At 44.2% G+C, this 14431-nt stretch overlaps 1 protein-coding gene across 2 annotated transcripts in view; it reads left to right on the top strand.

Annotated features, from left to right (window-relative positions):
* The window catches only part of LOC132523446 (paralemmin-2), a 153123-nt gene extending 139227 nt beyond the window's left edge, over positions 1–13896 (top strand). The window contains exons 6-7 of one of the 2 annotated variants that reach the window (XM_060154651.1): positions 3355–3456; positions 13157–13896. In XM_060154651.1, the coding sequence (XP_060010634.1) occupies positions 3355–3456; positions 13157–13896 (842 nt within the window). The remainder of the gene's footprint in view (positions 1–3354; positions 3457–13156) is intronic. The other variant, XM_060154650.1, reaches the window with a different exon arrangement.
* The last annotated feature ends 535 nt before the right edge of the window (positions 13897–14431 follow it).

Here is a 14431-nt window from a genome sequence, read left to right as displayed (position 1 = left end):
TGGCGTGTGCATGTGTAACGACCGCTGTTCAGGTACCCTGTGCATGTCTCCCTGTGCTTTTCAGAGAAAACAAAGGTATCGGACTGCTGGATCACCAATGGTTTTTGACTACATGGTAGCCTTGGCAACCAAGAGCAGTGTATTCCAATCTGGAGTAGAATTTCTTGGCAACATACATGCTGATCCCCCCTCACTTCCTCTCCACCCCACACACACACTTGTTACATGGCAGAGTCCTCATCGATTGGGTGGGTTGTTTTTACTGCCCTAAATAGGCCCAGTGTTTTGTGTAAGTATAAATTGCATGTGGTATGTACCTAGAGCTACCTCTGTTCTTTACCCACCGAGGAGCTGGTGTGAAACCCTTGGCCAGAACTGGCAAAGGAAAATGTCTGTCCTGGGCCCATCTCATCCTTGCTGTTTGAGACTGATCTTTGTAGATTTCCATCTCATCCCAGTCTGGGGTGGCCTGGGACCTTTCCCACATCAAAACCCTCATACCAGGGACTTCCCTGGCAGTCCAGTGATTAAGACTCTGCAATTCCTTTGCAGGGGGCACGGATTCGGTCCCTGGTTGGGGAACTAAGATCCCGCGTGCCACAGGGTGTGGTCAAAAAAAAACCCCAAAAACACCTTCATACCAATTGTTGGGACAGCTCAGTGTGTCTTCAGTTGCCCAGAAGTCACGATTTCAGGAGAGTTTTCATCAGTTTTGTTCCTCTAGCTTTAGCTATCTGTGTTCTTCATAAAGATTTCAGCAGTGCCAGAACTAACGAGAAGCACTCATGTTACACCTCTGCTCTGTAAGTGACTGTTCTCTGCCTTCTCGGGTGGTGGGAAGGAGCATGATAGACCACCCTGACTTTGGCAGGAAGAGGGCAGTTTACTGACTGAGGCCACAGGAAGACATCTCCCTGTGGAAGCTTCGGAGGCCCTGTTTCTTATTCCTGGTGTTGGTCTATCAGACACCCTCCCTGCTGCAGAACCTTAGGGTTTACTACTTAATGATATAATGAGGGGCTGCCTTGTCCTTTTCCTCATGCCCCACTCCTCGCCACCCCCTTATCTCTTAGCAGAAGCCATGGCTCCCCAGCCCCACAAGAGCTGCTGTCCTCAGGCCTGTAGCCAGTGACCACTGGGCAAAGGTAACTCCATCACCCACTCACATCTGGCAGGGAGCAGCCTCTCGGGGAGCCTGAAACGTAATCAGTAGGAATCACATGCAGAATTCCCCACCTGTGAGTGGCTTTTATTTCTAGCTGCTAAAACTTTCAGAATGCAAAGATGTCCTGGAAATTCTATATGTAGCATAGGATGTACCAGACACGTGTGACCAGTCCACAGAGTCTTACCTGGTCTTAACGGCTTGAGTCTCCATCTCATTTGAATGCAGGAAGCCAGATTTACCGTGATTGCCATTCCACGGATTTCTGGAAATCCTCAGGGAAGCTCAGAAGTTCTGCACATTTGCTCTGGTCATCTCTTGTCCCCTAAACTGTCTCTCTAACCCCACATTGCTGCTCCCTCCTTCCCATGGGCCACTGTTAGCAATCTCCCTCTACCCGCTCAAGCCCCACTTACCCCCAGCTGCTGCTACCTCTGGTCCTGCCTTGTGCTACCTTGGGGCCCAGACCCTTCCCACAGCTCCCCAGAGTGAGAGCAGAGGCTGCAACCTAACTTGAGGAATGCTGGCAGGGCAGCTCAACATGGAGAATAATGGGCAACTTTGGACATGTGGCCACACTCAGAGGCTCTGGCTCCAATCCAGGCCCCTTTCAGAGGGTCCCTACAGGCTGCTTCATGGCCATCTCCCAGCCCGCCATCATCTCAAAGGGTCATCTTCCTTCCTTGCGGTGAAGGACCTTCAACCATGTCTGCCCGACCCAGGGCCCAACTCCAGCACACATGAGGCCCCAGGGAGAGACAGTAACCAGAGCCTCACTCCAACCCAGGGCCTGCCTGCCTGCTGACTCCTGACTTCCTGTTCCATCTCCCCAAAAGGCTGATAGACAAACCCATTCTCTTAGAGAAACTCCACCCCATCCACTCACACAGAACATGATGGTCCAATGTCAGTATATTCTGGGTTATTCAGACACACGTGAGTCAGCAGTGGTCTAATCGGCATATAACTGAACTAATCCTAATCTGGTGTCTGTTTGCAGTCCTCTCCTGCATGAAATTTAAAAGAGAAAAAAGAAACCTGCCAGAACTAAGGCGGTATCGATGGGGATACGCGGGACGGGACAGATGTGGGAAGTGGGTAGAGGCTAGGGACTAACTGGCCACTGGGAGGGGAAGTTAAGGACACCACCCAGGATCCTGGGTGAATTATGGTGCCAGTGAGCTGAGGTACATTGTACAGGAGAAGGAGCAGATGAGCGGAGATGAGAGTTCCATTTTGGACATGTTGAGCGTGAGGTGACTATGGGCCATTCAGTGGAAGTATGCGGTAAGCAGATACATGTGATCATTGACGAGTGATTGACATTCCAGGATTTTGGGATGTGGCCATGACACAAGGAAGGAATCACATCACCTAGAGCCCAGCTTTCTAGAATGTTCCTTCGCTTTCCCACTTCTCTCTGGGGGATACACAGATTCTTCTCCTTGTTTCACATCAGTGGTTTCCTCCTCTCCTCTAATACTTTGGCATGCCTGTTGACTTCTGTGTCCTCCATCTCCCTAAGTGGGCTTTCAAGGTATTTTCCCAAGCAGAGCTGGTCTCCCTCTGTCGCACGGCCTCATTCCTTGCAACTGAGCTCATGGTGAGTTCACTGGGTGCTGTTATTTGAAATCTCAGGATTTTCTAGCTGAAACACCAGCCAGAAGTACTGAAATTGTGGGATAAATTCTGGAATTTTTTTTAAATGCCTACAAAATTAGTCTTCTGCATGAATCAGGCACATAAAGCTATATTTCCAGTTTAAGGAAAGAGCCCCAAATCTATTTTCCAGTTCTGCTTAAGGCACGTTTCTAGTTTGAGGTCCCACATTTGGCCAATTCCACCAAATTTATAATGTCTCTCACTAGTCCATCTCTTTGTCTCTGTCTTTTTTTTTTTTCCCCCCCCTGAACTCATTGTACTCTTAGAATCTAGAGCTTTCTGATGAATCTTTTAATACATAGAGCTGTCCTGGGGCTTGAGCTCTCTGGCCAGGATCTCTCCTACCTCAGCTACTCTACTGAATACCAGTCACTGGGCAAATGCTGGTCTTTGTTTACCCTGATCCTCTCTTGCAGTGACCGCCTCTGTGGTCCATTATGTAGGGCAAACAAGCTGCTGTCTCGGCAGTGAACCCATTGGGCCTCCCAACACTGTGCCTAATTGTATTCCCTGTTCTCTGCTACCAGATGCAGTAAATTACATTTCCTCCCAGCTCCCCGACCTGCCAATCCTCTGTTCACGAACAGCACAACCGTCACCTGGGCAGGACGGAACCAGCAGGGCAGCTGGTAAGTCCTGGGGAGCTATTTGGTTTTGATGCCAGGACTGACCATGGAGCTTGCGTTTCTCCGAGCTTTAATAATGAGGGCTGCCCAGATATCCTTACATAGGGGGGACCCTGTCCTCAGCACAGCTTCAGATGGAGAGTGGCCACACAGGGCAGGCACTGGGCCCTGCTGGGTGTCTGAGGACCAAAGGGGAGGGAGTATTGAGAAAATGAGAAAGCATTTTTCTTCCCACTTCAGAGGAGTCTGTCTTGTGTTTGTGGTCTTTATAGCTGTCCTCATTCTTAAAGTTCATTTGCACTCTGCCTCCAGGGAATTTTATTTTCCATATTGGAATAGTACAAGATCAAATGAGCTATGCCGGGAAGCTGGAGGGAAAGTATTTTCAAAGCGTATGAGTATGTTGCTGGAATCCTTTGGGAATCGAGCTGTGTGTATATTGTGAACATATATATTCTCAAAGTCTTCCCATTTCTGGAGTTATTTAACTACTATGGTATGTTTGGGAAATAAAAGGAGGAACTTAAAGAATATATGTTTCTTGCTAATGTTTCTCACAATTGTGGATTTTAGAAAATAATACACTTGTGAGTGTAAAGCGTATAGAGAGCTCTGCTTTCCTCTGTTCAATGCGAACGTGCCTCGGAAATCAGAACTGGACAGCCGTGAACAATAAATCTCTATACTGGTCTTTTTGCTCTTCACAGAATTGCACTGAGGGCCGGGGTTGAATGGAAAAATGAACTGCCAAGGTTGTACAGTTCGTGACAATGTAGGTGAACTTGAATCTGAACATCAGATAATGCTTTACATAATCTAGGTAAATTTATGTTTAAGTCACCTAAGGACACCTTTTATAAGACAAAATAATCGTGGACCGTTGAGTCAGAGGAAGTCCTTTATACAGGCCAACCTGAATATTTTATGAAGCAAATAGTCCCTCCTTATTTTAATATAAAAGTAAAATAAAAGGGCAAGCAAGTATTGACATAATTGTCACGCGCACTGGCTAAATTTCAGTATCTACCGAGTGTCTCTGTAAACATCCTAGCATCATGTTACTTTTACATACAGACTCACGGGGTTCTAGAGTTGGGGGGTGGGGGGAGCGGGGAGGACTGTAAATTGTGTCTGATCAAACCCAGGCCAGGCCAGCAGATCCCCGGATAGTTAAAGGATAAGCCAGACTTGCAGCCTACAGTCATACTACAAAGGAACCATTGGCAGTGACTTAAGCTGTGGATTCTTTTAAATGCTCCAGAATGCACTTCTGAGACCAGCTGGGGATAATAACTCTTCAAAAGTCACATACCTCCCTGCTTGTTATTAGTGTTGGTAGCTCCCAATAGCTGTGCGTAAACAGCTTTGCAGCCCCTTTCCACATGTTTCTGCACCTCACAGGACATGCAGTATGACCCAGCTAATGGATCGGCTCATGGAGGTGGGGTAGGGGCAGTGTGTGGGGACTGATTTTTAAGAGATATGAAAAGGATTGCTAGACAAGCAATAGAAAGTTCAAGAGTGTTCTGTTGCTGGGATTGTAGTGCTGTGTGCCTAAGAATACACATACTGTTACAGGCTAGCATCCTTCGTCTTCAGAGATACTGTAAAAACATAAAGATCCAAGTAGCAAAGGCATTTTTTAAGAAGTATTATGTGCTCAAAATCTTCTAAAAAATAAGCTTACGTGTACTTTTGTTTATTAGTTAAGAACTAATTTGCATAAATGTATCTCCTGTGGAAATACGCAGACGCAGAGTCTTGAAAGGAATTGCCTTTGATGTGGTTAACTGCTTTGCCCAGGCTGTTTTTGAAGTAGAACATCCAGATTAATTGTCAGTTATGGCTAACAGTGACTACTCAGAGCGTGAATGGCATGCAAATCAATGGCGCTCACCATTAATGGAATTCTTTCTCCTAGATATAATCCATCTTGCTTTAGGAACGTCCTTTTGGAAATGTGTGCAATCTTAGGGCCATTTTAATAAATGTCACCGGTCATTACTCAGTATTATGACAAATATCCGATTGTTTGGAGTTTGGGAGGTTTTAGATTCTGTATAAATGGGAATTTATTTAGAATCATTGCTTTGCAGATTCAGGAAGCATCTATTCCAATCCCTCATTCAAACATGGAATCCGGGGGATAGAAGCCCTGCAAAGAGGCCCTCAAAAACCACAGTCACCCACCATGAGACTGGGTCTCCCTCCAGGTGGCCCATCCTGTCTATAATTGGTTCTGACAATTGGGAAGTGCTTCCTCTGGTGGAACTCTCGTTAGTCTGCTGCCTTCATCTTCTACCCATTGGTCCTTATCCTGCCCTCTGGAGCCCCTCAGAACAAACCTAAGTTCTGATTTCCCTGTAAGTAGTTGAAAATGGCAGTCAGGTCCTGTCTTTCCCAGGTCCTCACTTTCCATCTCCTTAACACCCACAGCCGCGGTTTCTTCAGCTGGTCCTGAGATGATAAGGTTGCTTTGACACCCTCTGCCATGCGTGTCCCCCTCTGAACGCTCCCCGCTTTGTCTCTGAAGTACGAGGCTCAGAGCTGCCGAGCGTGTGCACTCTGGGCTGAGCCTGTCACCCCACAGAGCGGGGCTTGATGCCACAGACCATGCGACTCACTTGGTTGCCATCATAGCCTTCCAGCTTCGGGTCTAAGGTAAAGCCTCAGAGGTATGCGACATGCGCCACCACTGGGCCTCCTTTCCTTTGTCCAGTGGACTCATCACTCCAGAATCATTTCAGTGGCGACGAGCGGTCTGTTCCCCACAACTGCACACATACTGCTTCACCTTATCACGTGCAGAAGAACCCATAAAATCCTCTATTTCTAATCTCAAGAGGCAAAAGTAAGGATGAGCTATGCATCTGTCGGCCTTGGGAGATTTCATATGACTATTAAATTTCTCCTTGTTAAAGTGTCCCTCGGGAGTGTCGGGGGGCCTGAGGTCACTGAGGAGCCTCCGGAAGGTGGGGAGGGCTTGAGGTGAGGGGACTTGGCAGTCAGGTCCCTGGTGTTCTCTCCCATTTCAAGCACAGCAGCTCCCCGGCGCTTGTGTTTCCATATTGTATTTCTGCATTAGATTTCATTTGAATAAAGGGTTTAACAGTTCTGAAAGGAGAAAACTGTCTTCTCTGTTGTCCGGGTTTTTACAGCTTGCGATTGTGGCTCCGAAGACACTAACTTTTCCTCTCAGTTAATTATCGTCTCAGATCTGAAAAGCACACTTGCATTATTTATCATCATTTCCCTGATAAAGACGTTGAACAGTTGGAACCAAAGTCAGAGGCCTGCAGCTCGCCGTTAGGGATCTCCTGGCCCTTGGGAATCCTCACGCGGCACCTATGGGGCATGGCCCTTCAACCAGTGACAGGTTCTGGCAATCGTCCTGATATTCAAGGCATGTGTTTCTGCCTTGACAGCTTAAGGACATAGGGACTTTCTGATGATCCAGATATGCTGTATCTCTGGCATTTGCCTAATCTGCCTAGAGACCTTGAAGAAAAAAGAAAATGAGATTCATGTGCCTAGCTTCTGCTCTTTGAAAATTAACTCTAGAATTCAGCCAGCCCTGATGTCAAGCTGTTTCTATGTAGTTTATGGAATTCCTTCCTTCTCATGTTTGAAAATCAGAACTTTGAGTCACTGCCTCCAGCGCCTTTCCTGGTATATAAAATCCTTGAGACAAATTCATTGATACGGGAACTGGGGCCCAGGGCCGAAAGCACTGACAGCATTTGTATCCCTGGGTGCTTTATCATTTTCCAGTCTTCTCTACTCATCTGGGTTTCAATGACCTCTTAGCAATTTCTTTCTGGCACTTTTCAGGCTGAAAACTGCCCTTCTTGACCAAAAAGACTGAAGCAAAATCGATATGAGAATCGGCTTTGGCCTTTGTTGTCCTTCAGCATCGTGCCCTTGCTGACTTATTTTTGTTGAAACCACAGTGTCTTGGGAAAACAGTTGATTCGAAGAAATGTTTGATTACTGGTCTTTGAAGTTAGAGATTGCCCTCTGGGATGAGAGGGAGGGTCCACTCTGAATGAATGTCCTCATTTTCATTGTTATTGACATCACAATGCCAATTTTATATCTCCAACCTCAAGAAAAGGAGTGAACATACATGTATATGTATAATCATATACTCAAAGGGGTAAGACTGTACATGTGTATGTTCATTCAATAAGCCAAGCATGTGTATTGTTTCTCTTCCACATTCCATGTGTAATGCCAGCTACTTGACGATCATTATATTGGGGTGATCTCACCGCTGGGTGGTGGTCCTGGTCTGGCTGTCAATCACCCTCGTCTAGTACTTGACACATCACTGACTCACAAGCCACACAGGCTGTTCATGGCACCATGGAATATCAAAGCTGGATACCATATATATATATATATATATATATATATATATATATATATATATATATATATATATATATACACACACACACACATATGTGTGTATATGTATATATATGTATTTGTATAACTGAATCACTTTGCTGTTCACCCGAAACTAACACAACATTGTAAATCAACTATACTTCAATTAAAAAAAAAAATACCCTTCATTGTACAAATGGGAAAAATGAGGTCCCAAATTGGGATGTGACTTGAATAGGAATTCAGAGTTACTATCTTTCTCCCTCCCCCGACACCTCCCATCTTACTGACTGATGACAGTGGGGCGTGTCTTTTTATACTTTACACGTGGACCCTCAGCCTTATTCTTCTGCCCACTGGTCACAGTGAGTCAAAGGAAGTGACTGTCCTTACAGAGTGCAGAGTCCTGTCTTGTGTGCACTTGTCTCGATCCTGAAATGGAATCATGCCAGTTGGTTCCCCCCCTCTCCTTACTTGTGTCAGGTGCGATAATTAAATATATCATTTTATAAAGACGTACTTCCAAATTTCAGTCATCCCATCATTGCGATGTCCATTGGACTGTCTTCTTTCTTTTTTCTCTGTCTCCTGGTCCTTCCTCAAATACTTTTCTTTTTGTTCATGGGGCTCTTTCAAAATCTCTTTCAAGGGCTCCCCAGAAAGTTTCCTCCCCTGAGCAGTACCACCCTCCTCATTTTTTTTCAGTAAGATGAGCTTAGATAACAAGCCCTTAACGATCCTCATCACTGTGTACCTGTGGCATGGGGAGCCTTGAGGAAAGAAAAGGGCAGATTCCAGAGTGTTCTTTGTGGTTAGAGATGAGGGCATGATGTAAGGGAGAGGAGAGGTCTTTGGTATACGCTACTTGGCAGGAGTAAAAAGCAGAAGCGTTTTAAAAATTGTGTGCATGCCTCGTAAACAAAATGTTGAATTTAAAATGTAAGTCTTATTTTCCTACTGGTTCATATCCACCCTCGTTCACATTTGGGATATTATTGGCTGAGAACTGGAGCAAAATAGAAATACTTATTCATAAACAACACATTTAAGATAAATGTTCACACTTCCTGTGTGGTTTTCTGAGTGTCTAATAACATTCTCATATATGTATCCATAAAGTCTAAGTATTGTCTTAAGAGAGTAGAAGTTTAAAGTTATCAGCCCTAAAAATGGCAGTTATGTGAGGGGGTGAATGGGTTAACTAACCTTATTTTGGTAATCATTTTGCAGTATATATGTATGTCGAATCATCACATTGTACATCTTAAACTTACATATGTTATATGTCAACAATATCTCAATAAATCTGGAAACAAACAAAAATATTGCCTTTGTGTGAACCAGAGCTTCTCGAAGTGTTTGCCTGGCTCCCCCTTACTAGAGAAGAGAGTGAAGGCAGACAAGGTATGTGAGACCAAACCTGAAGAAACCTGCTAAAAATATGTGGTTCCTTTGAAGCCCAACATCTTATCTGGGGAAAAAAAATACATATGGATGTTGTCTTTTATGGCATAACATATCTAGGTTTCTTTTATTATAAAAATGTCTTCAAGTGTTCTGCTCTCAGATTCTAGAAATACTGAAAGAACAGTGTATAACATATAACTATTAATCTGTAACCCTAATGAATCCATGTCACTTGTGGTTCAGTTCCAGAGCCATGTCACACTTAACAAAATACAGCTTAAAATCACAGACAAAAAAAAGAAAACCCACTAAAAAGAAACTCTGCTCTTTACCTATATTTCCTGAAGGATATTAAAAGGGATCCAATTCACATCTCCACCCAGAAGCACTTATGTTCCCTTTACTTCCATCCACATATAATTCTCCAAAGCGTCATCCACGGCCACAGAATGTTCCTTCCCTGTCTTTCTCCCACACAGCTTTCACTGTCTCTTCCATCCAACTCCTTCTTTCTCAACTCTTTATTTTATGGATCTACTTAACCGTTCTAGCAAAGACCTTCTCGTCATCCCTCCTTTCAATCCAGTCTCTGATTCTAGGAACAGGCAAGGACCAGATGAGGTTGGGGATTATAATGGCAGAAAAGGGAAAATTGGACCAAAAATGACAGCATTCTCATTGGTGGGCAGAGTGAGAGAGGGACATCCCTAAAGATTCCCATGTTCATAATTTGTATCCTATCAGATATGGACATAAAAATAGAAATATTTTATTCCATACTCTGTATTGATTGCAGCTCAATATATCATTTGGTTCATATATTACTGGATGTTTGCGGTGTTGTATCTATAACTGACAATCATCATTACCTTTCTTATTTATAAATATGTCCCGTGAGTGTGTTAATAGTGATAGGACATAAGATTTTAACCCCAAATTGTGCTTTTTAATATAAATGTAATATTTAAAGAACGGGCTTTTGGAGCCCTTGCAAAATTTTAAATACCTATTCTATTTCTTTGCTAACACATTTTGTGGAAAATCAGGAAATAACAGAAACAGATATTTCTCTTGATATCACCGTCATTGTGTGATCTCATGTACCTTTATGACAAATATTGGTTGGCCTCCCATTGTGTCACTTAAGGAAACTCAACATCTTTGTGCTGAGCAAGTGAAACTTTCAAAACAGACACAATGAAAAATCGAGCATTGGATTTTCCTTCAAATCTTTTTAGTTAAGTGTTAACCGTGATCAGATTGTATCTTATTACACAAGCAGATGGAATAATACTGTTGGCTATTTTTTTTAACCAGTACAAACATTAATCACTGTGTGTACCTTTTCATTGGTGTCAAATTATATAAAGTACTTGTGACTAGATTAAAACAACAAGTTAGACTTCTCAGTTAGTAGCAACTGTTACACAGGTATGTATAGCAGGTACCTTTTCTACAAAAGGTTCTAAGGTAGGTGTTGGGAGGGAGGGGGAATCATAGAAAGATGTCAGGCAAAAAACTAGCCTTCAAGGATCCTAAGAATCTATGGAGCTAATAAAACATTCCCACAGATAATTATATTACTGCATGGAAAGTGATAAGTGCCTTCAGAGAGGTTTAGAAGAAGTGTTCAGCGAATCTTGAGAAGAGAGGGATGACTTAGAGATGGGACGATCAAAGAAAGCTCATGGAAGAGGGCGCTGTTGACCTGGGCATCGATGGATGAGTCATATTTGAATATAAAGAAACTCAAAAGAAGGACTTTTCAAGAGAAGGGAATCTTAAAATCAGGAAATGTTAGGTGTGAGATGGTGTTTTTTGGTCGCTCTAGAGGGAAAGGAAGCAATGAAATATGTGATTGGAAAGATAGTTTGGATCTTTTTAACACAGTTGGGGAACTTGTAGTTCTTCAGCAAGAGGTAGGGACTCAACGGCCATGATCAGCAGAGGTGTGACATGGACTCTAGGGTCTGCCAGTGGAGGAGGGACAAAAGGCAGTCTAGGCAGAGGGACAGCAGGCACAGGGATGAGTAATGGGGGGATGTCTTGGGAATAGTGAGAACTTTGTTATGGCCGGAGTGTATGTGGAATGAGAGGGGCCGCAAGACAAGACAAGAAAGGAAGATTGCAGATAAATGCCAAAGGTAATCACATGCCAAGCTAAGGAGTTTGGTGTTTACCCTCTGCAGACACAGGAGCCAACAGAAGGTTTGTAAGTAAGGTAGCTCTGTGGGCAGGGTGGAGCCTAGGCTAGCAGGGATCAGCTGACTTTTTCTGTAAAGGGCCAGATCATAAATATTTTAGACTTTGTGGACCACGTATGGTCTCTGTTGCATATCTTTTTTTTTCCTTTTCTCTTAAATTCTTTCTTTCCTTTTCTCTTTCTTAAGTTCTTTCCCTCCTTCCTTTTTTTTTAACTTTTTTTTTTTTTTTTTTTTAATGTCAAGACCATTCTTTGCTCCTCTGGCCATGCAAAACGGGGCCTCAGCTGTCTTTGGCCCACTGGCGATGAAAAGACAGAAGTAGCAGTTAAAAATCGAACACAGGTAATTGTGCCGAAGAGGGCCTGGTCTAAGGCAGTAGTGATAGAGATAGTGGTGAGGAGATGCATGGGGATGGATCTGAAATAGAATTAGTCTCAGCAGTTGTTTGACTCTGGGTAATTAGGAAGAAAAGGAAAAATCAGGTATGATTCTGAGGCTTCTCGCTTGAAAGACTAGGTAGTGGAGCTGGTGTTACTTCATACCAAGACTACGGGGGAGTTTTGAGAGAAGATGGATTCAGTTTTGCAGCTGCAGAGTTTGATGTATCTGTGGGTCATTCAGGGAAAGGGTGTCTGGGGACAGTTGGCTCAGTGGGTCTGAGGCCCAGTTCCCTCCCATCCAGGCCATGTGCCTCACAGGGAGTCTCTGAGGTAATAGATTTGAAATTATGGAGTGTCATGTAAGTCTACAGGACAGGAAAGAGCTGGTTCTTAGGAAGCTCAGACCAGCAGCAGGATTCGAGATGAGTTGGAGAGGCCAAGATTGGACCTGGGAAGGTCCGATGTAGGAAGCTTCCATGTAGGAAGCTCTCGTGATATCTAGGGAAGAGGAAGTAGTGTCTCAGATTGAGTGGTGGCAGTAGAACAGAAAGAAGGCGGCAGGTGGGAAGGAGGTATGGGGCAGAATCTCGAGGACTTGGCAGTGCGTGCATGGGGGAAGAAAGAGGCTTTCTGTGAGTATAGTCCTCAAATTGCAGTGTCGTGGGTTGACGCCACCTCTAGTCTGTTCTTTTTCTAGTTCTTATCTTAGAAACCTAACAAAGTGACTGAAGCTTACAGAGCATATAATCTGACTCCTTTCATAGCTTTCAATTTTTATAAATATCCCCTTTTAGAGTACAGTAGAGGATGGCTATGTACCACCTGCAAAATCCTTTGTGTAATCTTCATTACAGAAAAGGGAAGTGTCTAAAGAGCAGTAGAACACTCTGTAAAAGAATTTTAAAAAGAGATTTAAGATTTTGGAACTAGGTTACATCTTAACCAAGGGCTTTAAAATTGTCTGTAAGCCTAAGGTATGCTCACAATCAAGGTAAACTTGCATGTTACAGCCTCCCTGTAATGTGTCGCACTGGATCTCAGCAGTCGCTCGTGGCCTTATTTTAGCTCATCTTCCTGGGAAGTGTGAGTGCCATTGAGATATGGTAACTCTGTACATGTGTCTTCCCAGTGCATTTAGCTGCTGTGTTAAAACACATATATAACCACCTCTGTCCACAGTGCACTCACTCTAACACTCAAGATGCTTGGCAGTTAGACTAGAAAGGGCACAGCACCTTTTTTTTTGTCTGTTTGGCAATTAACCATTCACTGGCTTTTTTTGTTGTAACATGCACTTCCTTTCTCTTGTTTTCATTCAAGCTGTGTACGCCATGGAAATTAATGTGGAGAAAGACAAACAAACAGGAGAGACCAAGATTCTCTCTACATCCACCATTGGCCCAGAGGGGGTCCATCAGAGAGGAGTCAAAGTCTTTGATGATGGTACCAAAGTAGTGTATGAGGTGCACTCAGGAGGCACCATAGTAGAAAACGGAGTGCACAAATTAAGCTCAAAGGATGTAGAAGAGCTTATTCAGAAGGCTGGACAATCAAGCTTAAGAGGAGGGTACGTGTCAGAAAGGACTGTGGTTGCAGATGGGAGCCTCAGCCACCCTAAGGAACATATGCTCTGCAAAGAAGCCAAGTTAGAAATGGTCCATAAGTCTAGGAAAGATCATACTTCTGGGAACCCAGGGCAGCAGGCTCCAGCCCCCAGCACTGAAGGGCCGGAGGCAAACTTGGATCAGCCCGTCACCATGATTTTCATGGGCTACCAAAATATCGAGGATGAAGAAGAGACGAAGAAGGTGCTAGGCTATGATGAAACCATCAAGGCTGAGTTGGTCCTCATTGATGAAGACGATGAGAAGTCATTGAGGGAGAAGACGGTGACAGATGTGTCCACTATTGATGGGAACGCAGCTGAGCTGGTGTCCGGGAGACCCGTCTCAGACACCACAGAGCCCTCATCCCCCGAAGGGAAGGAAGAAAGCCTGGCCACGGAGCCAGCCCCAGGTACCCAAAAGAAAAAGCGCTGTCAATGCTGTGTTGTCATGTGACCACTTCTTTCTTCCCTTTTCTTCTGGGCAGCCTTTGTGCTCTCCACCACTTACGTAGACCTCCCTGTACCACTAACTGCGATACTGTGAACTGGAAGCAAACACCTGCCTTGCCTTGCAGTTGGATTGCTTTGATCCCTCTTATTTTTTTCCCTTTCGTTTTTTTTTCTCCAGTTTCCTCAGCTCAGAGACAACGTGCATGTGTGTGCTTCACTCTTTCCAAGAACTTGCTTTTCCTCTAAACCTTTCCTTGTGTCTTCAAGAGGGAATTGGTTCCTTACTGCTCGATTGGAATGGACTCTTCCTAGCAGCCAGTGATCTAGTAGCCTTAATTCACTTGACTGGAATTGAATCCATGGGCATCGGGGGTTTCATTTTGTCGTGTGTTCCTATCATGTAGTCACACATCACCACGTCACTGATTTCTCACTTGCCTCCCTCGCTGTGGATCCTTGCTTTTATATCTCATGTGGCAAAATGCTATGGGCTCTAGCCAGTTGCTAGTGTAGCCAAAAGTAGACCTTACTTAGTCTGT

Source organism: Lagenorhynchus albirostris, chromosome 7, assembly GCF_949774975.1.
Source record: "Lagenorhynchus albirostris chromosome 7, mLagAlb1.1, whole genome shotgun sequence".
Lineage (NCBI taxonomy): Eukaryota > Metazoa > Chordata > Mammalia > Artiodactyla > Delphinidae > Lagenorhynchus > Lagenorhynchus albirostris.
The sequence above is the reverse complement of the archived record's forward strand: the minus strand, read 5'-3'. Positions and strand labels throughout refer to the sequence as shown.